At 60.9% G+C, this 26,810-nt stretch overlaps 2 protein-coding genes across 6 annotated transcripts in view; both read left to right on the forward strand.

Annotated features, from left to right (window-relative positions):
- Positions 1-26,810, forward strand: part of GRAMD4 (GRAM domain containing 4) — a 91,085-nt gene that overhangs the window by 52,130 nt on the left and 12,145 nt on the right. For 4 of the 5 annotated variants that reach the window (XM_081309240.1, XM_081309236.1, XM_081309237.1 and 1 more), the window contains 5 exons: positions 18,374-18,494; positions 22,857-22,924; positions 25,090-25,222; positions 25,750-25,775; positions 26,184-26,275. In XM_081309240.1, the coding sequence (XP_081165366.1) occupies positions 18,374-18,494; positions 22,857-22,924; positions 25,090-25,222; positions 25,750-25,775; positions 26,184-26,275 (440 nt within the window). Of the gene's footprint in view, positions 1-12,728; positions 12,964-18,373; positions 18,495-22,856; positions 22,925-25,089; positions 25,223-25,749; positions 25,776-26,183; positions 26,276-26,810 lie in introns of those variants that run through there. The other variant, XM_081309239.1, reaches the window with a different exon arrangement.
- On the forward strand, positions 19,443-22,850 carry LOC308659049 (uncharacterized protein; the record flags this gene model as incomplete). Its single annotated transcript, XM_081312040.1, has 4 exons — positions 19,443-19,477; positions 21,053-21,488; positions 21,574-21,745; positions 22,080-22,850. 4 exons carry the CDS (start codon positions 19,443-19,445, stop codon positions 22,382-22,384), a joined length of 948 nt encoding a protein of 315 aa, XP_081168166.1. The 3' UTR covers positions 22,385-22,850.

The following is a 26,810-nucleotide window of genomic DNA, read 5'->3' on the forward strand; positions in this document are numbered from 1 at the left end:
CGCACCCAGAGCTGGGCACTGTGACCTGCGTAGAGCAAGGCCCACTACGGCCAGCTGCCCTGGGCAAAGGGCAGGGCTGAGGGCTGACAGGCAGGCCCCTCCCTTCTGGGGGTCCTGCACGCTGGGGCTCCTCAAGGCTCTGGCCAGCAGCTGGTGCCTGACTGGTCTCTGTCCCTCTGTCCTGTGCTGACTGGCTGCAGGCTGCTTAGGGGGTCGCTCTGTCTCTGATTTCTCTCCTCTTCCTGGCCCAGGGCCTGTGCTGGGAGCCCTCAGTGGATTCAGTAGGATGCAGACATACGAAGCCTGGTGTCCCAGGGGACCAGGTTCTTTCACTTGTGGTACTGTCCTCGGCTCCCCTCGGGTGGGCCCTGTGGTGCTGGGCGTCACACTCCCGCCGTGAGGCTGGAGGGATGACCAAGGTGCCCTGTCCCGTGGCTTCCACCTGCCTCTCCTGCAGGCTGAGGCCTGGCTCAGGGGAATCTCACACTCGCCTGGTGGTCAGGGGCCAGCGTCGCACACGGCTCTGTGGGTTTACCTGGCTGGAGAGCAGTAGAGAGCTGTGTGTGTGTGTGTGTACATGTGTGGCAGCAGTTAGTGTAGGTGTGCAGGTGGTTGACCATGGCAGTAGTATCTGTGTGTGAATATCCAGCAGTGGTCAATGTGTGTGGTGGCTGGGCCTATGTGTGCTCGTGTGTGCGTGTGCACAGTGATAGCTTGTGTCTGCCCTGGCCCCCAGGGACGGAGTATGAGTGGTTCTGGTGGCTCTGTGGCTGCGCTATGGAGTGACTTGGTTTTCCTGAGTCTGAGGTTGCCTTTGAGCCCACCTGGGTGGAGAGAGCTGGGTAGTAAGCCCTCCTGGTTGCAGTCCTGGGGACCTGCCACCTGTGGCTTTGGCCAGCTCTGCTGGGTTTGCACGGGCATGTGGAGCTCATCCTGTGCTGGCTGGAGACCTCAGCTGGGGTCAGGTCAGCAGCTGCAGGAGGCTGCCTCTTCCCAGCTGAGCCTTATGACATTGCCTTTTTGCGGCCAGAGCTGTCCGGTGTTGGCAGTTTCATGGGGCTGGGTGAACCTGCAGAGTGCATGTCCCCCAGCGAAGGCGACGGGCTGTGGAGCATCCACAGGGGCCTGGTGGGGCAGAGAGGTGTCCAGGAGAAACGGTCCTGGGAGGGTCCACAGGACACTGTGCACTCACATTCACTTCAAGGCAGGTCATGATGAAGTTGGAGAATGGAGCAGCCAGACCCATGGGCGTGCTTCTTTGGGGCTGTCCAGATGTGACACAGATTGGGGCTGTGAGGAAAAGTGCAAAAAAGGCTGCCTACTACCAGACGTCGTTGCTGCCTCCGGCACTCAGGTTCTGTCCTCAGTGCTGCCTGAGAAGCCAATTGTTGGACTCCTAGTGGCTCTCACAGTGGCAGTCAGAGTTCCACCTGAGCCGTGGGCTGGCTCGATTACGAGAGGTCTTGATTGTGCACCAGAATTGAACAGATCACCTCCGGTGCTCTCTTGTCCACGTCCACCATCCCCTCCTGGGGAGCCGATTCCCGCCCTCCTGGCATCCTCCACCACCTGTCACCAGTAGGTGGCCTAGAATGCTCCAAACAGATGCCCTGAGTCCAGGCTGTGACAGAAGGAGCTGCCCCTTGAGTTCTTCAGGTTTCTGGGGTTTGGGTAATTTTCTGGCCCCTGCGCCGGCTGCACGGGCCCCTTCCCGCTCCGCCCTTCCTGCTCCACTCATGAGCCGACCGATTCTGAGCTTTACAACCTTCATTTGTAAAATGAATCTCCCCCTTCATTTTCCAGATTTGAAAGAATGAGCTGCATCTTCCCCTGAGACCAGCGGGTGGAGGGCTCATCCTCGGGTCACGGCTCTGTTGGGCCCAGGCAGCTCTGCCTGGCTGTGGGAGCCTGGCCAGTGCTGGTGGGTCTTCCTGGTGTGGCAGGACAGGTGCCGTTTGCCTCATCAGATTCTGACCGGGTCTCTCTGGTGCTAGAAATCCTGGTTCTCAGAAGGCGACACCGCATGTTGGCTGGTTTTATCGCACGATAACATCACACCCTTCAGAATCCAAGCCAGCGCTGCCCGCCAGCGTAGGACTGCTGACCAGCTGGTATCCAATCCTAGTCCTTGTGCTCTCAGGGGCTGCTCCCCTGGAGGGGTGCAAACCACTCCGTTTGAAGTCATTCACCCTGGCCGGGGGACCAAGGCAGCGCAGCCTGGCTCCCTTAGATTGTTACACTTTAGGGTTTTAGAGGTTGCCTTCGCTTTCTTTTAATGTTGACATGATTTCAGGTTTACAGGAAAGACAGAAAAAATACAAATGATTCCCTTGTGCTTTTCATCCAGTTGTTCATCAAAGATTCACATTTTACGCATTTATCTGTCTCATTTACCTGCCCCCCACCCCACACCCATCTATGCCTCCATCTTCCATCTATTCCTTCACTACACATCCACCCGTCCCCCCATCTATCCCCACCCACCCACCCACCCGTCCCCCCATCTATCCCCACCCACCCACCCGTCCCCCCATCTATCCCCACCCACCCACCCACCCGTCCCCCCATCTATCCCCACCCACCCACCCACCCGTCCCCCCATCTATCCCCACCCACCCACCCACCCGTCCCCCCATCTATCCCCACCCACCCACCCGTCCCCCCATCTATCCCCACCCACCCACCCGTCCCCCCATCTATCCCCACCCACCCACCCGTCCCCCCATCTATCCCCACTCACTCACCCACCCGTCCCCCCATCTATCCCCACCCATCCATCCCCATCCCCCACCCACCCATCTATCCCCACCCATCCACCCATCCCCCACCCACCCATCCATCCCCCACCCATGCATCCACCCATGCATCCCTCCCTCCCTCTCGGCATCCAGCTATCGTCCGTCCCTCCACCCACTTGCCCACCCATCCATCATCTGTTGGTTCCTCCACCACCTGCCATACCTCCTTTCCCCACCCACCATCTAGCAGTTCTCCTGTGTATTTTCTTCTGTGACCTGCTTGATGGTCAGTTGCAGACGTGATGGTCAGTCTCCACCTAACCGCAGTCATCAACGTCGTCAATGAGCAGTGAGGATCAGGCTGCTGCAGGGAGACTCACTGCCCTCCAGGAGGAGCTCCGTGGGCTCTGTGCGGTTCTGCTGCCTCTTTGGACTCCTTCCCCTGCACAGTGGTCAGCCTGTGTCTGTTCCCTGACTTGGTGTTTTCAAGGAGTGCTGGTCACTTACTTGTAGAATGTCCTCAGTTTGTGCTTGTGTGCTGTTGCCTTGTGGGGAGACAGACGCAGCCTGCGCCGTCTCATCCAGAGTATCCAGAGCCATATGTGGCCCCTGAGGCCGTCTCGTTCCATCTCATGTGTGTCAAGAGCTTTTTCAAAGATGAAGCTCTTACCTGTGGTCCCAGCTACTCGGGAGGCTGAGGCAGGAGGACCACTGGAGCCCAGGAGTTCAAGGCCAGCTGGGCAGCATAGTGAGACCCCATCTCAAAAAGGAGTGAATTAATTTATTAGTCAAATTGTTTACCTGGATCCCAAGTCGGGGTGTGTTCAGAGAGCCAGAGTTCCTCTGCCTGCTCCCTCACCTACACCGCCCCTCCCTGTGGGTAGCCAGCGGTCTCTCTATTTATGCCACTGACCCAGGGGCACTCTACCTGAGCTGCACTCCCAGCCCTTGTTACTTTTAATTTTAGGGCAGAGTTTTGCTAAGTCACTGAGGGCCTGTTAAAGTGCAGAGGCTGGCCTTGAGCTCAGGACCCCCGTCTTGCCCCTCAAGCCCGCAGGCCCCACACCTTCTGCTGAATCTCTTTCCTTTCTCCTTTTCTTTTAGCATCATATTGAACGCAGAGCTGGGTCATCCCACAAGGCTGCACATGCATGGACTTCCCTTTCCTCCACCGGCCTCTCCCCCCCACTTTCCCCCTCTCCCAGCCTCCTCTCCCCCTCCTTGTGTCCGCTTTGATGGGTCCTTCCACTTGTTCCTGAAGGTGGGGCTCCCTGTGGGGTTGCATGTGTCATGCACCGTGGTCCTGGAGGTCCACTCCCCTCCCCTCCCGCTCCGCCGCTGCTCCTCTGCCCCTGGTCTCCCTTCCACCCGGTCCTCCCCACTCCTCCCTCCCTCCCCTGTTTGCTCCAGTCCCCGTAGGAGGGGACACCCGACCCTTTACTTCCTGGGTCTGGCTCACCGCACCTGCCATCTCTAGCGAATGCCATGATCTCCCTCTTCTTGTGGCTGAGTAAAGCTCCATTTGTCTTTACACCACAATTTCTCCATCCCTTCGCCTGTTGACAGGTGGCCCCACGACATGGCTGTGTGAACTTGCTGCTGTGACACTGGGGTGGCCCTGTCACTATGGTAGGCTGACTGTAGCTCTTTTGGATGAATCCCAAGGAGTGGGCTGGCTGGGTCGTGTGTGGATCCATTCCTAGTTTGGGGGAGTCTCCCCACTGCTTTCCAACGTGGCCCTAAAAGGCAGTCCTACCCTCAGGAGACACCCCTTTCCCCCACGCATGTATGTTCTTGAGAATCGCTGTTGTGACTGGAGTGAGCGAGAGTCTAGCCAGTTCTGGGTGCGTTTCCCTGATTGCTGGAGAGGGTGCCTTCCAGGTGTTTGTTGTTTCTTGAGGAGTACCTGCCTGTTCTTTGCCTGGTTCCTGATTAGGTTATTTGTTTAGCGATTTCTTTGTAAATGGAAGCCAGGTGATATCTGATCTTATCCCTTAGGTAAACATAGGAACACCACACCTACACCTAGAGGCAGTTTGCCTGTTCCCCAACCATGGCCTGTCCCAGAGTCTGCGGCCTTGGGCTGCTGCAGTGCTCGCAAGTGGTTCTGACCAGGTTCTGCCCCCTGATGACACAGGTGGCACTCATCTCCCGGCCCTGAGCATGGTGCCCGGGTTGGGAGCAGTGCGGGGGGCACAGGTCGGCTGCAGGAAGGTCGTCACAGTGGAGCCTGCAGGGTCTGGCTTCCAGCTCCATCCCCAGGAGCAGGCCGGGTGTGACCGTGGGGTCCACCAAGATGCCCTGGCTGCTTGGCTGTCCCTGCCCCTCAGTGCGCATTGGGACTCAGGCTTCTGGTTCTTGTCTCTGCCACTTGTCAGGGGACAGTTGAACACAGTCACCTAAGAGGACTGCAGTGCCCCTGTCCGTAAGCTCCACGCAGTCATTCAATTATCTGCAGCACTTTCTCTCCCTTCACGGAGGAGAGGAAAGGGCCGATTGCACGCGGCCTTCTTGGGTGGTTAAATATTGAAGAGGACAAATGTTCTGGGAGACGGGGCCCAGGCTGAAGAGGCGAGGGTGAGCTGCATTTCGCCCTGGCCTGGGTGTGTTAAGGAAGTCCATAAATAAACCAAAAGCATCATTCGTTTCCAGTCATCCCGGAGCTCACCCCAGCTGCTGGTTGCTTTTTGAGCCTGTACATGAGTGTGCATCTGTTGACCTCCTGCTGGCACGGGCTCTGGAAGGGCTCTCCGTCCCACAGGTGCACACGCAGCCCTGCTCAGGAGCACTGTGGTGTGGCATGGCGTGGATCTCAGAGGGGCAGCGCTCCTCGGGGCCTTCCAGGCCTCGGAGCTCCCTGCTTGCTGGACTGATCTGCTGAGGACCCCGGGATCCAGGTTTTTTCCTCCTATTGACGTGAAGGCCTGCAGGGACCTCCCTGGGTGGCCTGGCAGAGGCTCCTCTAGGGAGCCACAGCCCGTCTCTGGGCCCTTGGCACCCACACAGTGGGTGGATCCTGACTTGGAAAGAGCCCCCATGCTGCTCTGAGGAGGCTCCCCCCTGCTCTGAGGGTCAGAGTGGCCGCCCCCACCCTGCACCCTGAGGAGGACTCCTCCAGGAACCTGGGAGCAGGTGGGTGGCCACAGACGTGAAGGGCTGTCCTTTGGATGCACAGACTCAGAGAGGGCGCCTGCGGGGCGGGCGAGTTTCGGCATGGCCAGCCTGGGTTGTTGGAGGTGAGGAAGATCTCGCCCTCGCCGTTCTGAAGGCAGAAGGGTCTTGGGAGCTAGCAGCCACGAGGCCTGTTGGAGCTGGGCTTGTCCAGCTGCACCTGAACCCACCCTACCCCCAGCCTGCAGATGTCTTGCAGAGGTTTGGCCTCTGTCATCTCTTCCTCCTGCCGATTCAGTGCTGTTGAGCTGGGGACAGAGGCTTGGCAAGTCTGGCTCTGTTCCCAGGGAGACACGCAGAGGCCCAGGTGGGACCAGGCTGGATGCACAGATGACTGACAACTGAGAAGGGGACTGGACATCAGATCCTGCAGGATTGTGTAGGAGGAAGATGGAATTGGCCCCAAGAAAATTAAAAGCTTGCTGCACTGGGGACAGGGCTCCCTATTTCGGGGGCTGGGGTGTGGCTCAGTGCGAGGCCTTTGCCTGTCATTTGTGAGCCCTGGCCCCTCCCCCAGCACCCAGTGAGAAGAGCCTCCACCCTCCCAGCTCCTCCTCCTGACCGTGAGCTCTGCTCTGGCTCTTCTTTGTGGATGATCAGCCCTGAGATTCCTGGTGGCCCTGGTCAGGAGGTGTTCGAGCACAGAGCCAGTGACCCCATGCCAGAGCTTCCACGGTCCCGCCCCACAGCCTGCGGCCTGGGTCCTCCTGCTCCGTCCTCCCTGCTGTGCTCCCCTGCCGCGCCGAGGGGCCGAGCCAGGAGCTGCCCTGTCCACACTCTCCTGCTGGCTTATGCGGGTGGGGTCGGCAGTGGACGGGTGCTTTTGAAGACAGAGTTGAATTCCATGGGGAGAGTTGAATGGGGAGCCCCCGCCCGTCTCTGGGACTTCTCTGAGTGATGGTCAGGTCCCACGGGGCTCAGCTGAGGTCCCCTGGCTGTGAGGGGCTGGGGACGTGTGCCTGCTTCCAGAGGGCACTGCAGAGGTGTGGGCAGGGGCCAGGAAGTTGCCTGGGTCCGTGGCCTTCTGTCCTCTGCTGTCTCCCTGGGGTCCCTTGTTGAAACTGTCGTCTGCACAGAGGAGGCCACGCTGGCAGAGAGGGTGTCCATGGGGAGTGCCAGGGTGGCCCGGCATGTCCAGTGTTCCAGCTTGGGGGCACCCTTGTTCATCCCCATTCGTGTCCTCCATGGACTGGACTCCCGGGCAGTGTGGATACCCTACCTGTGAGTTCTGCCAGCTTGGGCACAAAGCCGGGCCGCCTGGTGCTTGGTGCACATCTGGGTGTGTGTGTGCATGTGCAGAGGTGGAGGATGGGCAGGGGGTCGATGGCTGGCTGGACGGATCAGTGAGCATGGGAGCCGGGGTGGGTGGGAGTGCGAATGGTTGGATGGATGAATCAGTGAGAGGAGGGTGGGCAGAGGGTGGAAGGAGTGTTCCCTCAATGGGGTGTACTCCCCCTGCACACCTTCATGGCCCCACTGGGGCCTCCCAGGGCCCGACTCCTCCCTCTGCTCCCTGCTGGCCCATCCACTCGGAGCCTGGGGCCTGACCTCACTAATGGAGGCAGGGTGTCCCTGCCTGTCCCCGCCCACACTGGGCAGTGGGTGGCTGTTCAGCAAAGAGCCTGTTGCCTTGGGACAGGACCAGCCCAAAGGGCTCAGCTAGGGGCCAAGTGCCTGGCCAGAGGGGAGCCGGGCGGGAGGGGTACCGGCTTCTGATCACGTCACCTGCTCAGTGCTGGGCCCAGCCCAGCATCCAGTCCTGGTGTTAGATACCCTGTGCCATCTCGCACTGAAAGGCCATTATCGATTCCTGGTAATCCGTCCTTGTGGGTGAAAGCACCGGCCGGGATCCCATTTCTTGTTCTTTACATGGCAAGATCTCGGTGCACTACAGTCCCTGCAGCCCCACGATGGTTTCCTACGGTGCAGCGCTTGCTGGGGGCATGCGAGCGGCAGCCTGGAGGGTGGGGTGTGCACGCCAGGACCAGGCGCTGCCTGGTGGCATCTATGCAGCGTCCACGGCTTATTCGTGCTTCTGCTGAGTTGACCGGGGACAGAGAGCATGTGAGGGAACGTGGGCAGAGCAGGGAGGTAGTTCCAGGGTGAATCATTTCCTTCAGGCAGAGTGGGTCACCGGGCCACCGGCGGAGGGGAGCTGCCTCTTCCCGGGGCTGAAGGTGCAGGTGTGTGCTCAGCTCAGGAGTCCCCTGGTACCTGTGGGGGGCCTGGCTTTGTCTTCTAGGAAGGTCTGTGTTGGTGATGGGAGGAGCAGTGGGGCCGAGAGTCAGTGAGTCCGGGAGGCGCGGGGCCCAGCCGGCTGTGGGGTGCGCAGCGCCACCTGGCCGGGAGCAGCCTCCTGTTTCTTGGGTTTGCTCTCCGGGCTGGGTGGGAAGGAGTTTATTTAAGGGTTATCACTTGATTTTTATTTCTGGCTGAGGCTGGCCGTGGAGTGGTGTGCCGGCAGGACTCCTGCTTCGGAGTTCTACTTTTGCAGGTTTAAAAATAGCCTGAAGCTGCTTTCCTTCCTCCCACCAGCTTCCCTGTGGGCTGGGTGTCGCTGAGCCCAGGGTGGTGGGTAGAGCCGCCATCGTGCTGCCCGGGCCCGTGGTGGGCATGGGCCAAGGCGTCTCCTCTGCCTCCCCTAAGATCAGAATATGGTGGGGAGGGTGCCAGTCAGCAGGCCACCCGCCCTTCTCCCTCCAGACCCTGGGGTGAGGCCTGCGCGTGGGCTGGGTGGCAGCCTGGCAGCCAGCTGCCCGGGGCTTCCTGTAGCCTCCATCGAGTGAGCTTGGTGCGCAGTGTTGCTGGGCATCTCTCTCGACTTCAGGTCTCTGAGCCTCATTTGCTCCACCCTTTGGAGGCAGGAACCTGTGTGCAGGGCTGGGACGACCCCTTCTCAGTGTCCCTCAGAGGTGCCACCAGAACTTGATTGGCTTGTCGACTGCTGCAAGGCCTGTGGACACAAGGGTGCCTCAGGGCCCAGACCGCCCTTGGCCTCCTTCCCTCCGCCTCTCACCAGTCACACTGTGCCCTCGGGGACCGTCCCGGTTTCCCTCTGGGGCCATGCACCTGGGTGATCTTGCCTTCCTGGAGAGTGGATTGGTTTGCTGGGTGTGTGTCGGTGCAGCCCAACTTGAGCTGTGCCTAATCTCTTCTTTTTGGGGCACATCCTTGGGCATTGGGGGTTCTGGCTGCCTTGGCCTCCTGCAGGCTCCCTGACTGTCCTTAGCTGTCTGTAACCAGGTCACCTGAGTGCGCAGAGCCCCAGGCCAGCACCAGGCCCTGGGAGAGGAGCAGGCCCCTGGGCTGGGAGCTGCCCCGCGTGATCTATGGCCTGTGATGTTACAGCATCTGCAGCCCAAAGTGCTGGGTGGCGGCCTTGGCCGTGGTCCCTACCTGTGGCTTAGCTGCTGGCCAGTGTGGGCAGTGCCCACCTCTGCAGCTTCCTGGCGTAGTGTGGCCTGTGTGGGGGGTAGGGTCAGGCACCTGGAGCCTGGACTCTGAGCTCCCATATGTCTCTGCTCCAGGACAAGTGGCAGAGGGTCTCGGCAGAGCAGGTGTCCCTGGTTGTGGTCTTTGAGTACACTGCAAGGTCACACACGGCCCACCTGCAAGGGTCCCCTTGATGACATTCTTCCCCCGCTGATCCAGAGAGGTTGCCATGAGCGTTTCTCTCCAGGGCCGCGGGTGTGGTACTGGTGAGTCCTGCTGCAGGTGCGTCTGGGGCACAGCTGGCAGTGGGGAGAAAGGGACAGCTGGGGTCTGTGCACCCCAGGAGGGACAGCCAGCCTGGTAAAGGAGGCTCCTTGCTTTGTGACCCTCAGAACGCCAGGGGCTGGAGGACAGAAGGTCCACTGTGGGCCGGGGGAGCGGAGAGGGCTGCCCCCTCCCCGGCCACCAGGGACTTTGCACCCTGCATGGTGTCTCGAGAGGGTGGAGCAGAGAGTGACCTGTGAGTGCTGCATGCCGATGCCTGAAGCATGAGTGGGACCTCCCCAGCAGAGGGGCGTGCTGAGGTGACGACGTGCTGGCCTGAGATGGGAGATGACCCAGGATCGTCCACCAGAGACCACCTGGGTCAGTCCTCCCAGGGGTCCTCAAACGGAGGCGGGAGGGAGTGAGGAGGAGAGGTAGCCATGGGGTCAGAAGTCAGTGATGTCATTGCTGCTAGGGTCCTGAGCTGTAGGTGCCTCTAAAGTGGGCAACACCAGGAAAGGGGTCGTGCAGCGGAGCGACCCCACACTCGCCTCGAGCCCAGCCAGACCCCTTTTGGGTCTCTGGAGCTGTGTTGTCTAAGCCACCAAGTCCGCGGCGATTTTATGTATGTATGTATTTATTTGTTCATTAACCCTAATGAGGTATATATGGCAGCAGAATGCATTTTGATTCATCGTACGCAGTTGCTGCATAACTTCATTTCTCTGGTTGTACACCATGTAGCATCACACCATATGTGCAGTCACACATGTACCTAGGGTGATGATGTCCATCTCATTCCACCATCTTTCCTGCCCCCGTGCCCCCTCCTTTCCCTCCCCTTTGCCCAGTCATAGTTCTCCATTTTCCCCATGCCCACCCCCCCATTATGGATCAGCATGCACTTATCAGAGAGAACATTTAGCATTTGGTTTTTTTAGGATTGGCTTACTTCGCTAAGCCTGCTATTTTCCAACTCCATCCATTTACCTGCCAATGCCATAATTTTATTATCTTTTATTGCTGAGTAATATTCCACTGTGTATATATACCACAGTTCATCTATTGAAGGGCATCTAGGTTGCTTCCACAGTTTAGCTATTGTGAATGGAGCCACTATAAACATTGATGTGGCTCTGTCACTATAATATGCTGTTTTTAAGTCCTTTGGGTGTAGATCATGGAGTGGGATAGCTGCGTCAAATGGTGGTTCCATTCCAACTTTTAAGGGCTCTTCATACTGCTTTCCATATTGGCTGCACCAATTTGCAGTCCCACCAGCAATGTATGAGTGTGCCTTTTCCCCACATCCTCGCCAACACTTATTGTTGTCTGTATTCTTGATAACTGCCATTCTAACTGGTGTGGGTAGCTTTTTAAACTACTCATACCAGTTAGATTTGCATTTCTCTAATTACTAGAGATTTTGAACATTTTTTTTTTCATATATTTGTTGGTCGATTGTATATCTTTTTCTGAGAAGTGTCTGTTCAGCTCCTTAGCCGATTTATTGATTGGGTGGTTTGGTTTTTTGAGTTCTTTGTATGTCCTGGAGACTTGTGCTCTGTCTGACGTGTGGGTGGCAAACATTTGCTCTCAAAGTGTAGGCTCTCTATTCACCTCACTGATTATTTCTTTTGCTGAGAAGAAGCTTTTTAGTTTGAATCCATCCCATTTGTTGATTCCTGGTTTTATTTCTTGCGGTTTAGGAGTTTTGTTAAGGAAGTCGGGGCCTAATCTGACCTGATGGAGATTTAGGCCTACTTTTTCTTCCTTTAGGTGAGAGGTCTGATTTAATTCCTCGGTCCTTGATCCACTTTGAGTTGAGTTTTGTGCATGGGGTGGAGAGAGGGTTTAGTTTCATTTTGCTGCATATCGTTTTCCAGTTTTCCCAGCACCATTTGTTGAAGAGGCTATCTTTTCTCCAGTGCATGTTTTTGTCATCTTTGTCTGGTAGGAGACGACTGTATTTATGTGGGTTAGTCTCTGTTCTGTACCATTGGTCTACATACCTATTTTGGTGCCAATTCCATGCCAGGTTCTGTTACTATTGCTCTGTAGTGTAGTTGAAGGTCTGGTGTTGTGATGCCACCTGCTTCACTCTTCTTGCTAAGGATTGCTTTGGCTATTTTGGGTCTCTTGTTTTTCCAAATGAATTTCATGATGGCTTTTTCTGTTTCTATAAGGAATGACATTGGGATTTTAATTGGAATTGCATTTGGGTAGTGTGGCCATTTGACAATATCAATTTTGCCTCTTTGTGGTGATTTTTTACAGTAGCCCCAGGAGGTTGGGGAGGGCTCGCTCCCCTGCACCCTGCTCTGGGGGACTTCGCTCCTGACTGAGGGAGGAGGAGCCTGAGTCTGTGGGGGGCTGCCCATTGTGGGTGGGCTGGCTGGCGACCTTGGTGTCCATGAGCAGCTGAGGGCATGTGGAGGCCCCAAGCTGTGGATGCCCGCAGAGCCCAGGGCCTGGGCAGCAGCCCCAGATCTGCAGGACCTGGGTCCAGGCTCCCGGAGACGGAGGCAGGGCACTATTAGCGCCACCGTCAGCTCATGGTTGGAGGGTGTCCCGCACATAGAACCCCGGGGGCTAGTCCCGGGAGGCCGGTGAGCCCCTGGCCTGTAGCAGGACCAGCCCAGTCCTTTCCACTTGGCAAGAAATCTTATTTCCTACTCAAGAGGAAAAAGAAAAACCAAGAATGAGCATTTGTGTTGCCTTTGTCCTGTGGCAGGATGGTGGTGCTGTGCACTGCATCTGACCTAAATATGTCACTGTTGGCAGCAGGCGGGCCTCAGTGCCAGGCCTGGGGTCGCCTCATTGTTTGAGTCTGGGAGGGAGACACTGGGCCTCGGCAGGGGGCCATTTGCTCAGTGGGAGAGAGAGAGAGAGCGCGGCGCCTCCATGCGAGCGCGAGCGAGCGCCAGCCCACACACACGAGAGACTAGAGACGAGTGGTCACAAAGCTGGCTGGCTTCATTTATCTGGCTCTTGTGTCACCAGGAAAAGGTGGGAGCCTCCGCTCTGCTGGGCCAGTGGGAGGAGACATGTCTGCAAGGCGGCCAGCCAGCCTGCTGGCCTGGGCAGGGCTTGGGCGAGGTGGGAGGAGGGCAGCTTCGACAGTGGGCGTTAGCTTCCTGCACTCGGTGACAGCGAGGGCTGAGGCCCATTTGCTGGGAGATGCAGGCGAAAGGACCCTGGGCTCCTCTTTGAGTTCCCTGGGGTACAATGTGCCCTTTCACACTCACGGGCATCCCGTCTGTCTCAGGAGGGCACCACTGTGCCCACACCCATCCACCTGTCTCTGGGGCTGGTGTGGCCTCCCTGGCTCAGGCTTTGGCTAACGTTCCATTACATGGTGAGTCATGAGATGACCTTTCATGATTTAGTGACAGCAGGAAGGGGCGCTCAGGGGCGGCCCCATAAGGAACATGTGGTTTCCTGTTCCCCCGCGCTGGGAGGAGCCAGGCATCTCCTCCTGTGCATGTGCTGGAGAGAAGGTGTCCAGCGGCCTTGACCTTGGGGGGGGGCGTCTCCCCTCGCCTGCCCAGCTGCCCTGTCCGGAGCAGGCCCGCCCCATGAGGTGTTGCCCTCTGCCCTGGGTGTAGGGGTGGAAGCGCTGCGGGACGGAGCAGCTCCGCGCTGTGTCCCCAGGCCAGGCTCTCATGGTGCAAGGCAGCTGCTTTGAGTGCACACGTCCAAGGTGCCTGCTCACCTTTGGGAGAAGCGCCCACCCAGGGGTCTCCGCAGCGGCTGATGGGACAGTTGGTTGGTCCACCTGCTGCTCGAGTGAGCCTCAGTTGAGCCCCTGCTTTATGCCGGACTGCAGGAGGGGCCTGATGGCTGAGAATAGGGTCCTGGGAGGTGGCCTTAGAGGGCCCTGGGGGGTGGCCTTAGAGGGCCCTGGGGGCGCCTGTCTCAGTGGGCAGCAGGGAGGCCCAGGCCCTCTTCACTGTCATCTACTGTGTGCCTTTCCCCGAGGAAGGGCCCTCAAGGTGACAGGGTCCCTTCCTGTCGGGGACATGGCTCCGCCCACCAAGCGGGCCAGGCAGGGTCTGGTAAGATCTAACTGAGAGGGGCCACTCATCCACTGATGCTGTTCTCCAGCTCCCACTTGGACATCTGCCCTGGCACTGTGTTGTCCCCTCTTTCCCTGACTGTGTCCCTGCACAGAGCTGGGCCCAGTGTTTCCCAGTGAAGATACACATCAGTGGGTGTCACACAGTGCCAGGGGACATCATGCACAGGACTGTCAAGTGCCCTTGAATCCTCTGGGGCAGTGTCCCCAGGAACTCTGGTTTAAAGCCAGGCCAGGTGCTAGGGCAGAGGCCCTGCAAATGGTCAGGCCTAGAGCTTGTTGAGTTCCCCCCGTGACCCCACCCCGACCGACGTCCTCTGCACCAGCCCAGCTCAGTGTCCCTGGGGTCAGCTGTCCCCCTGTCTCTGGCGTGTGTGTGAGCATGTGTGGAGCTGTCCCTGGCCTCCGGCCATTCCCCTCATTCTGTCATCTTCTTGAACCAGGCTGGGTCCTAGGGCCAGAGCCAGCAGGGACAGGGTGGAAGTCCTCCCCAGGAACCTGCCAGGCTTGGGCTCAGCTCAAGTGGACACAGACTGGGAAACACAGCATGCCACCGGGAGCCCGTGCTTGCTGTCCCCTTCTCTGTGGACCTGGGTTGCCTCGGGGATCCCCCCTTGCACCCCGAGGAGGAGCTGCAGACTCCCTTTTGTAGGCCCACCGTGGGTGCCAGGCGTGTGTCCAGGGATATGGCAGCAGCTTCCTGCCCATGTGCTGGCTCACGGACACTTAGGGGCCCGTGTGAACACCTGAGCAGCCTGGCTCCCCTCACCTGCATGTGCACCTGCCCCGTGGGGCCAGGGCAGCAGGTCGGGGGCCTCGGTCCTCAGTCCCTAGGGAGCCACAGCCAAGGAGAGCCAGGCAGAGCTGCCTGTGAGTTGGCCAGCTCCTCGGGCCACCTGGGGCAGGTCTGCTCCAAGCTTGCCTGGCTGCCCTGTGGGCTTCGGGCACCAGGGGGAGGAGCTGTGGAGGAGGTGTGGGTGGGCTCTGCCGGCTCCAGATGTCCACCCCGTGAGTGGACGCCAGCACTCAGCAAGCCTAAATGTTTTCAGAAGGTTTGCTGAGCTCTGGCCTCTCCCCTGGTCCACTGCGACCAAGCTTGGCCTGGACAGCTGTTCCTGGAGGGCAGCCTGGGCCATTGTGCTGACCTTGGCCTGAGCTTCAGGGTCTCCACTTGAGGCCGTGTCTCTAGCTCTGGTGAGGTGGTCAGGAGCGGGGGTGGCTCGGTTCCCAGGAACCCCTCCATGTCCTACCCAGGGGTTCCAGGCCAGCGAGGGTCTCACCTTGACCACCAGCAGCGGGCGGCTGCCTCTCTACAGGGCCCTCTGTTCCTACTCACAGAGTAGGTGATGGTCGGAGCTTCAGTCTGAGGAGTGTCCTGTGCAGCACAGGCCACTGCCGTCCCCTGTGGGTTTCCCTTCTGGAAGGGCTTTGTCTTTCAGCCCTGGGGGTCCCTGGGTGGGACTGGGGTGGTCTGTGCCATCAAAACAGAGGCTAACCAGTCACCTGGACCCACGCCTGCCCCCTGCTGATTCTGTTGGGGGACCAGGTTGGTCCTGGCCTCCACAGAAGGACACCCTGGAGACGGGACGGCCGGGTCACCCCAGGAAGATGCCCCCTCTGTTCTACTCTCGGGGCGGTCCCAGGCACCCAACCTCGAGGGCCTCGCGTTGGTGTCGTCGGGGTCACGGGCCTGCCTGCCGCTGTCTGTGGACGGGTCCCGCCTTCGCCTGCTGCCTACCCTGCCCTGCCAGGAGGCCTCTCCCCCTGTGGCCCTCGCCTGCTGTGGCTCCAGGCTCTGAGCCTGAGGTGTCACTGCATGGTGAGGGGTCCCTGCAATCCAGGTGCTGTCGGAACTCAAGGAGTGTCTTCCTCCTGGGTTGGCCGTTGTCCTTGTCGGGGTGATGGTGTTCCTTGGGTCTGCGGGACTTGAGGGGGCTGTCCCTTTGGCCTGGATGCCACTCCCTCGTACCCCAGCCCCAGTGGCTGGGTGTTCTCTGCCCCTGGGCCTCTTCCCACTGAGTCCTCGAGCTCGCCAGGAAGGAGCCTCTGCCCAGGGGGCCTGCTGCTAGTGGCCGCTCTTGGCTCTTGTGCTGTCACCTCCATAAGTATGGTGTGGGCCTGCTACCTGTGTTTCCCCCGCGGCTGAGACAGTCACCAAGTTATTTCAGTCGTGTAAGAAGGAAGGAGGCCCGAGGCATTCTGAAGCCATCCGTCCCGATGCCCCTTCTTTATGTCTCTGGGGGGCTGTATGCAGCCCCGGCTGGTCTCCAGACTCGGGGTGTGGGGTCATTCAGGAAAGGCCTCAGGACCAGGCATCCAGGGAGCCACCTGGAGGCCACGGGCGGGAGGTGCTGGAGGTCGCCAGGCTGCCCGTGTGCCGAGCGCCATGGCTGCTGCTGAGGGCTGTCCTTCCACAGCTCTGCTGCCAGCAGTGGGTGCTGACGCGCTTCTTTGTGCCATCCTCAGGGCCACAGGGTATGGGGAATGTGGCCGTGGGCAGGGCTGACCTGAGTCCTCTGGTGAGCTCAGCCAGGTGGATGTGGTCACCGAGGTGTCGGTGTCTGCACTCCATGAGGCTGCAGGGGCCTTGGGGCTGGGATGGACGGCCACCCTGGCCAGGGCCCTGCTGGCTGAGAAAGTAGCCCCTGGTCTTCGGGGCTGCCCCGGGGCCCCTGGAGCGCAGCTCCGTTGTTCCCAGGCACTGTTCACTAGGTGGCTACGCAGGAGTGTCGCAGGATCCTGGCACAGCGCCGTGTCCACCAGAGCACCGTGGGGCTGGGCAGAGGCGCTCCTCGGAGAAGCCCTCGGCTTTGGGCAGTGCCCGGGCCCCACCCGCCTGGCTCCTCCCCGCCCCCTGTCCTCAGCTGGCCGTGCTGGTGGTCCTCTTGTTCTCGTCGTCCAGCCCAGCGGCCACGTGCCAGGCAGTGCTCGGTGCACCACACAGCCTGTGCCGGGCAGGGGGCAGCGGCTGGGCTCCTGGACCTCAGGGGCTCATGGGCACCCGATGTGGACCAGCAGGCTAGAGGGTTCAGAGAGAGCAGGCTCCTCGAATGGCCCCGTGAAACCTGAACAGCTGTGTGGGAAAAGGACCTGTCCCCAAAGCACAGGCTGCACCTCCCCGGGGGCAGGGAGCGTCCCGTTGGCCCCGTGGTGGGGGCAGAGGTGCCTTGGAGAAGGAACCGGGAACTGGTGTCTGCAGGCAGCGGATCTCTGCTTCCCTGAGCTCTTCCATCTTGTGTTTTGAGTGTCGCTTGCACCAGCGCCAGGAGGGCAGCAGGGGGGCACACAGCGTTGGTGCCAGGAGGGGGAAGCGGGGGGGGGCAGAGGAGGAGGAGACGCCTGTCTCCCGTCCCTGCCTGGTGCAGGTGGGCAGCAGGAATGGGGGAGACCTGAGGTGGAGGGAGGAGCCTGAGCAGACACACGGACCTGTGGCCCAGACCTCAGACCCCACGCCGTGCTCCTCAGCTGCCAGCTCTGGGTCCTGGGTACCACCTGCGAGCGTTTCTCTGCCACCCATGCTGAATGCCTAGGCTGAGGCCCTCAGTCGACCACCCTGGCCTGCAGCTCCTGCCCTGTCCTCTCCCCACAAGGGCCTAAGTGGGACCGGGGAGCCCAGGCTGCTGACCGCCCCTCCCCCTGCCTGTGGGAGGACTCCAGGGCCCTCGGGTGGACTAACAGCTGCCCCGTGCCCTCTGACTGAAACCTGCCCGTCTCCTCCCCGCCTGGGCAGTCCTGCTCAGGCCCTCTGCTGCCCCAGCCTCTCTTCTCCTAGAGGAGGCTTCTGTTCTTTCTGCTTCCTGCCAGGATTTGGGGGTTCCCCAAGGTAGGGGATAACTTCCTGTGACTCAAGGCTGTGATCCCGGCTGAGCCTCAGCAGTCTGTGGCACCCCCCAGTGGGGAGTATTGGAAGGAGGGGCTCTCCATCCCCCCATCACCCATGCACCTGTTCTCCCTCCTCCTCCTGTCCGTCACCCACACCCCTGCCCATCTCCACCCCTGCACACCCCCAACCAAGCCCATTCCCACACCCCTGTCCACCCCACACCCTGCCCACCCCACACCCCTCCCCACCCCACACCCCTGTCTACCCCACACCCTGCCCACCCCACACCCCAGCCCATCTCCTGGCCTATCTGAGTGTTGGGTCCTGTGGGCTTCTCCTCTGTGTCTTCGTGAGCCGCAGCGGGTCATGGTGAAGCGTCCTCCTTCTGTGCTGGGGACAGCAGGACGCTCCCTCCTCTCTGGTCCCCGTGTCTGTCACCCGCTTCTCTCCCCTCCCCGCCTCACTCAGGACTGGCCCAGGTCCTGCCCCTTGGGAAGGCCTCCCCAGCACCTGCCTGGTGACCTCACGTGGGTTACGGGTTCTCCTCACAAGGTGGCCCAGAGCTGCTCTGCTGCCCAGGGCCCTCTGCACGGAGGTGTCGGCCTGTGGGTGGGCGGCCAAGGCCCTGGTCCTGCCCCTGTGCCCTTGGGTGGCAGTGCCTCGGTGGAATGCACCTGTGGTCATGATTGGCGTGTTGTTGAGCGTAGTAGAGAAGTCCTGGGACTGTGTAGGGGGCGTCCAGTGAATGGCTCCTTCTACTTGAGCAACCCAGAGGAAAGCCGCTGCCCCGTCAGGTGAGAGCAAATGGGGTCTGGACACATGTCATGGGGCATGAGTGCTAGTCACTGGCTGCTCTCTCCCCCGCAGAGGAAGAGCTCCGGAAGCTGCGAGAAGAGACCAACTCAGAGATGCTGCGGCAGGAGCTGGAGCGGGAGCGGCAGCGGCGAATTGAGCTGGAACAGAAAATGCAGGAGGTGTTGAAGGCCAGGTAATGCTTGCATTAGTCTGTTTCTGTTGCTATAATGAAATACCTGAGGCTGAGTACTTACAAAGAAAAGAGGCTTCCCCGGGCTCACAGTTGGGCTCACAGTTCTGGAAGGTGAAGGACATGGTGCTGGCATCGGCTTAGCTCCAGTGAGGAACTCTTGGTCATGCTGCGTGGTGGGAGTACATGCCAGAAAGAGGTCCCATCACAAGACAGGAAGTCAGAAAGGCTGACTTCTTTTGTAACAACTCTCTCATGAGAGCCAACTCAGACCCACTAGAGCTACCTTACTCCCTTCTGAGAGCAGCCCCTGAGACCTGAGGCACCCCCCAGGCCCCACCTGTCCCCCATCCCTACCAAGGACCAAGCGTCCAGCACATGGGTCCTGTGGGAAAGACCAACCCAGACTCTCGTGGGCAGCCTCTCCTCAGTGGGCAGGGTCCTGGTGCTGAGCCCTGCTCAGACCCTTGAGGTGGCCCTCTCCCTGTGAGTGGAGGTCTGTCACCACCCAGGCCTGGGCACAGAACCTTCACCAGGAGGCTCTGACGGGCAGGGACGGGCAGGGCAGGACTAAGACACATTGGTGTGGGGCCTGCAGAGACGCCGGCACCCCCGTCCCAGCCTGGGCCAGCAGGTGTGCCATCCTGTGGGGCTGGCCCCAGGAGGCTGGCCGGGCCTCTCAGGACCCCCGGGACCTGTTTCCCCTGCTTGCTCCCCTTCCAGGCCCTGCTGCCCACTCTGACGCTTTCAGCCTCTGTGGCCCCAAGATGGGTCCTGGACACCTTGGCTTCCCCAGCCCCCACTAGGTGCAGCAGCCTCAGAGCTGCCTGCCGTGTCCACCCCATCCTAGCTGTCCCTCACCCCACCCCGTGCCCTGGCTCCTGTGGGCTACTCACAGTGACCTTTGCCCTTGGACATGGGCCCGGGCACTACTGAGCTGCCCCTGGGGTCATGGCCTCCTTGCTCACCATACCTCTGCCCACCTAGTGAGCATGGCCTCTGCCTCGGGCGCCAGAGCAGCTCTGCAGGTTACAGAACCAGCCTCGCCTGTCCCAACAGCCCCAGCCCGTCCTCCGTGCAGCCCCTGCAGGGTGCCGCGGGGTGGGCTGCGCTCAGCGGTGAGCGCTTGCCTGGCACCGGGAGGCACTGGGTTCGCTCCTCAGCACCACGTACAAGTAAATAAATAAAGGTTTGCGTCCACCAACTAAAAATATTAAAACAAAATGCCCGAAGGATGAGGCTGGAGAACCCAGGCCAGGGGCCTGGTCCTGCCTCCTGCACCCGCACCCTCAGCACTGCCCACCCCACCCTTGCCCACAGCCGGCCCCACCTGAGGGACCTGCTCCCAGCGGTGGTGGCACACCTCTCCCTTGGGGACACCTGTCCAGACCCTGGCTTCCTGTGGGAAGGATTTTGTCCCTGGGTGGCAGCACCAAGGGTCATCTGTGGTGCCAGATGCCGCTCCCCCTCTGGGCTCCAAGCGGTGTCTGCTCTGCGGAGCTGCATTGGGAGGAGTGTCCCTTGTTCTGCTGCCTCCCCCTCCCCACACTCCTGGAGATGCCTTTGTGCTTTCCGGGTGCTGCCCATCAGGCCACGCTCCTCTGTAGCCCAGGCACCCTGGGGCCTCCTACAGGTCACTGGGGCCTATCTGGGGAGGAGTGACCCAACCTTGCTCTGCCATGGCTGCGAGGTCATCGCCCTCCCCAAACCAGACACAAGCCGTGTCCAGTGAGCATCCTTGGGATTGAGCCCTGTGCAGGGGAGTGGCAGGGGCCTGACCCAGTCTGCGAGACCCAGGGGCGGACGGAGAGTCAGGCGCTTGCTGGGCATGGGACTGTGTTCTCACCCACTAGCCAGGGTGCCATCGTCCCCTGCTGCAGAGCGTCCCGTCCAGCTTCGCCTGGGGGCCGAGCGCCCCCTGGTGGCTCTGGGTGGCTCTCAGTTGACCTGTGTCCCTGCTCCCATAGCAGCACCAGCACCTCCACTTGCCCACCTGCCAGCACCCCTGCGTGGTGTGTGTGCCCAGCCTGGGTCGCTTCTGAGGCACGAAGGGCCAGCTGTGGTGGGCAGACAGGAGCATGCAGGTCATGACCCAGAAAGTAAAATTGAGGGTCCCAGAAGCACTATGGGGCCCCTCCCCTGCTTTACATGAGGGTGAGAGTTTAGATCCTTCTGGAAACCTGAAGTAGCGGGTGGAGGGAAGAGCAGGTTCTGGGGGAGTGGGTGGCACTGGGCCATCCGGGGGAGGGCAGCTCAGGCGAGCTGCCGTGGAGAGTGGTGATGCTCACACAAACCTCTGTTTAGTCGCTAAGAAAATCCCAGGAACTCACCTTCCTCTGGGCCAACTTGTCCAGGGTCCAGAGCTCCTGGAAGCTTCTGGCTAGCCTGTGGTCTGGCCTACCCGGGCCCTGCCCTGATCTCCCTAGGAAGGACCCTCGCTCCTTGGCCCCTGCCCCTGGACAGCCCAGAATCGGGAAGGTGGGGGCCGGACGGCTCACTATGGCAGGCGGAAGGCAGGAGGGCAGGCGTATACAGGGAGGGAGTGAGGCCTGGTGACCCAGCTGGGGCTCACCTAGGCTGGGGCAGCAGGAGTGGGGCAGCTCCAGGCCCGGCTCCCACACCTTGAACTCGCTTAGGTCGCGGAGGCTCAGGAAGCCAGGCCGTAGAAGCCCGCTGTGTTCCACCCAGACTTGTGGTTCGCACCCAGCGTCAGTGCAGGCCACTGGTGGAGCATGGCAGTTAGCAAGCCAGCAGTCCTTTCCCACTGACAGGGCCCCGTGGGTGCTGGCTTTGAGAGTGCCTGTACCCTCCTCGCCTCAGAGTCTGCGAGGCACTGCCTACCGGGATATCCTGACACACCCCGCCCCCCGGCTGCCCTTGTGCTGTGAAGGAGGCGCTGCCCAGCAGCGTCGTGGTCAGTCTGCTTCTGACCTCCCGTGTGGTGTGCGCTGCTGGCAGGCACTTGGTGGGCCCTGTGGCTGGCATCCTGTGGAGCAGGTAGAGTCCCTGCTGCTGGACACCAGCCTGGGTGCCAGCCTCATGCCCGAGGGCAGACTGTAACTAGATTCCTCTTTTTCTCTAGCAGATCATTGTGTTGGGAACGGTCACCCGGCCAGTGACCTGCATTATTAGTAGAGGTGAAACAGTACTGGCCACAGCCCCTGGGGAGGCCTCCCTGGCCTCTCAGAGATGCCCCCAGTCCCCCAGGGCCACCAGTGCTGAGGCGAGGCCCGGTTCCCCTGGCCTTGGATCAGGTACCTGCCTGGAGAAGTGCTCTTCCCGAATCCCTCGCTCCTTCAGGGCGTGTCCTGGTCCCTCTGCCCAGGACCAGAGGGACACCCAGCTGGGGTTCTGGAGTTACCGTGTGCCCTGGGCTGAGCTTCTGTTCCTGGTGAATGCTCCTTTAGAAGCCCCTCTGGACAGGGACAGTCCCTCTGCTCTCTGGGAAGTATGGGCCTGGCCCCTCCTCCATGACCATGGCTCCTACTTGGGGACTCCCCCTCCACTCTGGTGCCTGCCCAGCTGCTCCTGAGGCCCTCACCCAGCACCAGCACTACCTGACCTGCCTCATACACGTGGCAATCACAGTCCCTGTGGCCGTCACAAGCCTGGGGACACTGGTTCATGGTGCTGTTGGTGTGTTGCTGTGGGATGGGAATGGAGCAGACAGCACCCCTCCCTCTACCAGTGGTGACCAGAGGGACACCACCCTGCGCACCCCCACCCCTGCCCAGGTTCCTGCAAGGCCTGGGAGCTCCGAGCCACAGGAGCAGCTTCAGTGCACCCGCAGCCATGACCAGTGCAGAGGGCCCAGCAGGCAGAGAGCCAGGACAGACAGCACCCAAGCGACCGGCCCAGGACCCAGCTCCCTTGGAGCTTGTGGTCAGAGGTAGTTGGGATCCACAGTGGACTGTGAGTACAGCTATGGTCAGGAGGCGGGGCTGTGTGTGACCAGAGCCCAGCTGTAGTCAGGAGGCTGGGCTGGGGGACAGGAAGCCAGGCAAGGGCAGGTAGTTGATGTGGTCGAGCTGGGGCCTGGCACAGGCAGCTGACATGGCCTGGCCCCGCCATGCGGGTGAGTAGGTGGTGGCAGCCGTGTCCTCTGTGAGCAGAGCTGTCTGCACTGAGCATCAGCAGGGAACAGAGTTGGTACTTAGGGTCCCGTTTACTGGGTATTTCAAAGCAGAACACCTGCGCTTCAGGAACACAGCTCAGCTGTCCGGTGCTGTGGGACCTGCCCATGAGCACTCGGGGCTCCCACAGAGCCAGCAATGCCGCCCACGTGCTGGGCGTGGGCGCCTCCCCCACACTGCGTTTGCACTAACGCACTGACGGCTGTTTGGCCTCTTCTTCCTTGTCCTTAAGAGCCGAGGAGCAGCCGGCGCAGGCTCAGCCGACGCCCAGAGGGCAGAGCCAGGCCAACCACGGAGCAGGTAAGCCCACAAGTGTTCCCTGGGCATCCAGCGGTCTCCTCCCAGCAGCTCTGGGTCAGTGCCTCTCCCTGGGGACCTGGCCAGTCTTCACAGCAGACTGTAGGCGTGAGACCAGACCGAGGCCGTGTTGTCTCATAGAAATGTGGTGTGCTGTCTGAGCCTGGCCCTGCTAAAGGTGGCCTTTCCCTGAGGCTGGTCCTCTAAACAAGGGCACAAGCAGGCAGTGGGGCTGGTGGTGGGAGTGCCCCAGCCCCTGGTCGGGTCAGTGCCCTTTCTCTTGCCCTTGCCTTCCTGCCCTGGGCACCTTTCTTTCTCCTGCTCCACCCCAGCTTTCTTAAGTGTCCCTCGGGGGCGGGACCGGGAGCCGTGCTCTGTGCCACCTGGGCCCTGGCCTCCTTGCCCTGGAGTAGCGTCTGTCCCGCCTGCTGCACATGCACAGGGCCTCCCAGCCTGCACCGTGAGCCCAGCGTGGGGCTAGCTAGCTTGCTTCTCAGGGGGAAGCGGCCCACCCCTTTTCAGGGTTGCCAGGGCTGGACCCACGGTGGGAAGCCTGGTCTTGGCTTAGCGACTGTACCTTGGGTGGTGGCCTCCTGTGGCACTTGGCTCCATGGCCAGCGGTCAAGACTTGAAGTCCTTGACCTGTGCGTCTTGGTCATCAAGCCAGAGGCAGAATAAGAGACCCCAGGCCCCCAATGCTGGGTGGTAGTCAGGACAGAGGGATACGGGGTGGGAAAGCCCAGCTCCCTGGTCCTGCACAGGGCTGGGGACCCCTGTCCTCCTGTCTAACCGAGGTCTGTCTGGACTGCTCATGTCGAGGGGTGGTGGGCTCTTCGTGGGCATGGAGAGAGGAGGTACTGGTCCTCCACGGTGGCTGTGGTCACCCTCCTGGGGGCGGGGAGACAGACACTTCGGTTGCTGCACCCCAGCTGGGGAAGGGGGGCTCCCAGAGCTGAGCAGCATTGGTGCTGGCGCAGGCGGGAAGCCTGAGGCAGAAAGCTGTTGGCTCAGCCTCCTCAGAGCCAGTCCTGAGGGCCTGGCCAGGAAGGCACCTCGCCTGGGCCTCCGCCTCCCTACACCTGCCCCCAGCCCCCAGCTGCTTTTCCCCTCTGTAAGCCTTCTGTGACCTTACGTGTGAGAATCGGTCAAGGCAAGGCTGCTTCTTGACCAGCAGACCTTACGCGAATCCGGAGTCTCCTGGCCATGACCCTCTCGGGCCGCAGCCCCACCCGTCCACCCCAAGCTGTTTGCCTGCCCTCTCCCGAAGAGCCCTGCCTGTCCCACAGGACAGGGAAGCCCCCAGGAGCCTGCCTGCCCCGTCCTTCCTAGGGACTGGGCTTCCTCCCCTGCCCAGATATCCGCAGGGGCACTAACCCCAGCCACTGTTGGCCTTGGCCCTGTGGCTTCTGTCCCTGAGTCTGAGGCACCTGGGGTTTCTGACCATTGACCACCTGCCCTGAGCCTACAGCACACCTGGTTTGTTTTCTTTAATTTTTAATTGACATATTATATTCATAGTTTATGGCACAAGTGTCCAGTGATCACCTGCCCACCTTTCCCACTCCTTATTTATGGCAGGACAGCAGGACATGCTGTTCCCTGCAGGCGACCCCCACGCCTAATTTCTGAGGGGACCATGGTCCACCCCACTCTACTGCTGAGCAGGATGCCTGCCGTTCTGCCACATGGTGGCTTTCTGAGGTCTTAGCTTTTGATGACAAGAGTGAAACCATCTGCACTAACTCCCTGCACTCGCCCCAGCCAGCTGCCCGGCTGTCTGGCCCCGACACATCCCCCGTCCTGCATTCATGAGTGTCCATCGGGTTTGGGGCAGTGAGCCCACTTGGTCGCCTCCCAGACAAACCAGAGACAGAGAGGAGGTGTGCTGGGCACCTGTGGGAGGGGCAGACCCCGTGCCGTGGCGCTGGCAGCCAGAGCCGTGTGGGTCCACACTTCAGGGTAGCACCGTGTCTTCAGATGGCGGAGCCTTCAGTGGCCCCTCTGCTAGCCCCCGCTGCTCCATGGGGAGGTCCCTACGGTTCTGGGAGGTCCCTACTCATCTGGGCCTCTGCTCTGCAGCCCCCTCCCTGCGCGAGATCTGGGGACACCCCCAGAACAGGCTGCCCAGACCCGTGGTGCCTCTGGTACCACCTCTGCCCTTTCCCCAGACCGACGTGGCCAGGGACTGTCCTCCCGCCTGCAGAAGTGGTTCTACGAGAGGTTTGGGGAGTATGTGGAGGACTTCCGCTTTCAGCCAGAGGAGAGCACCGTGGAGACGGAGGAGCCCCTCAGTGCCAGGAGGTGGGCGCTGTTCAAGCCTGCAGGACTGCCCGACATGGCTGCTGCGAGCCCCGCGGCTCTGGGTCCTGGTTCTGGGGGATGTGTCTGACAGGGGCCTGCAGAGCCTGCCTCAGAGCTGAGCTATCTCACATCCACACCAGTCCCCTTGGGGTTTGTGACAGCTACGTGTGGGGACGCTGTATGCAGGGTCCCATGCCCCTGCCAGGGCTCTCCTCACACAGTGTGGGCTGTTGGGTTGCGAGCCTGGCCACTGCACCTTGGCTGTCCCTGCCAGGTGGCCTGGGACCCCTGAGAGATCCCCTGCTCGCCAGGGGTGTGGGCCAGATGCAGGGACAGTCTGCTGGAGGTCTTGCCTTCCTACCTAGGGAGTAGCTCTGGGTGCCAGGCTGCCGCCGTGTGACAGTCCTGGTGTCCCACAGCCAGGCACTCGCACGTCCCCTGACCCCTGAGTGCCAACAGGGCGTGGCCAGGCGGGGTGGGGCTGGCCGAGGCACTAACCCTGGCCCGTCTCTCTCCCCTTCTCCTAGGCTAACGGAGAACATGAGGCGGCTGAGTAAGTGTGGGAGCTGTGGGTGGGCGCTGCTTGGGCATGAGAGGAGCTGAACTTCTCTCCCGAAAAATGTGTTTAAGCAAACAAGACCCCTCCCAGGCCTCCTGGGGAGAGGCTCGGGTGGAGGTGTCTGGGGGCCTGTAGAGGGCAGAGCCCCCCTGGCCAGCCTAGCGTTGGGTGGAAGCCGTGGCATTCCTCTGGTCTCCCCAGGCCCTGGGAGGGGAAGGGTGGGCTCCCAGCTCTGACTCTTCCCCTTCTGCCCACCAGGGGCCACCCTGGGAAGACCCCAGGAAACCACTGGCCAGTGTTGGGCCCACTAGGAGCCTGTGGCAGTTTGGGCCTTGGAGTGGGCACTGCTTGGGCTGGGAGATGGACCTGACCCTGAGCGTGTGCCATCTGTTCCGTCCCCAGAGCGCGGGGCCAAGCCTGTCACTAACTTCGTGAAGAACCTCTCTGCCTTATCCGACTGGTACTCAGTCTACACCTCTGCCATTGCCTTCACCGTGAGTGGCCCCTGCAGGGTGGGTGGGCGGGGGTCACAGCCTTCCTGGGGCCCAGCAGGTGCTCTGTCTCAGTCTCTGATCTGTCCAGTGGGTCCACAGAGTGGCCAGGTCGGGTAGAGGTGCAGGGCCCTGGATGGGAGGTAGCTCCACGTGATGGTCTCAGGAGAGGGCCTCTTGGTGGGCTCACCATTTGGCTGACCCTGTTGATTGGGGGCCGTGGCTGCAAAGCATCTGCCCTGCTTGGGATCTGAAGCCTGTCCTCCTCCAAGCACCTGGTGCTGGGGGCCAGGAAGGCTCCTGCCATATGCATGGTGACCTAGGGACCCAGACGATGTCTGAGCCACCTGTCCCAGGAGGCAGGACATGGGGTGGGGGGGCTTTGGAGAAAATGGGCCCAGTGCCCTGCCTGGAATTAGCCTGCAGTGGCTGCCCCAGCACACACAGGAAGACCCGCCCACCTGCTGTGGGCACTTGGTTCTCCACTGGAGCCCATGACTGGAGAGGGGGCCAGTGTGCTGGCTGCCCCTCACCTGCT

This window comes from Spermophilus citellus, assembly GCF_964194105.1.
Source record: "Spermophilus citellus genome assembly, chromosome: 10".
Lineage (NCBI taxonomy): Eukaryota > Metazoa > Chordata > Mammalia > Rodentia > Sciuridae > Spermophilus > Spermophilus citellus.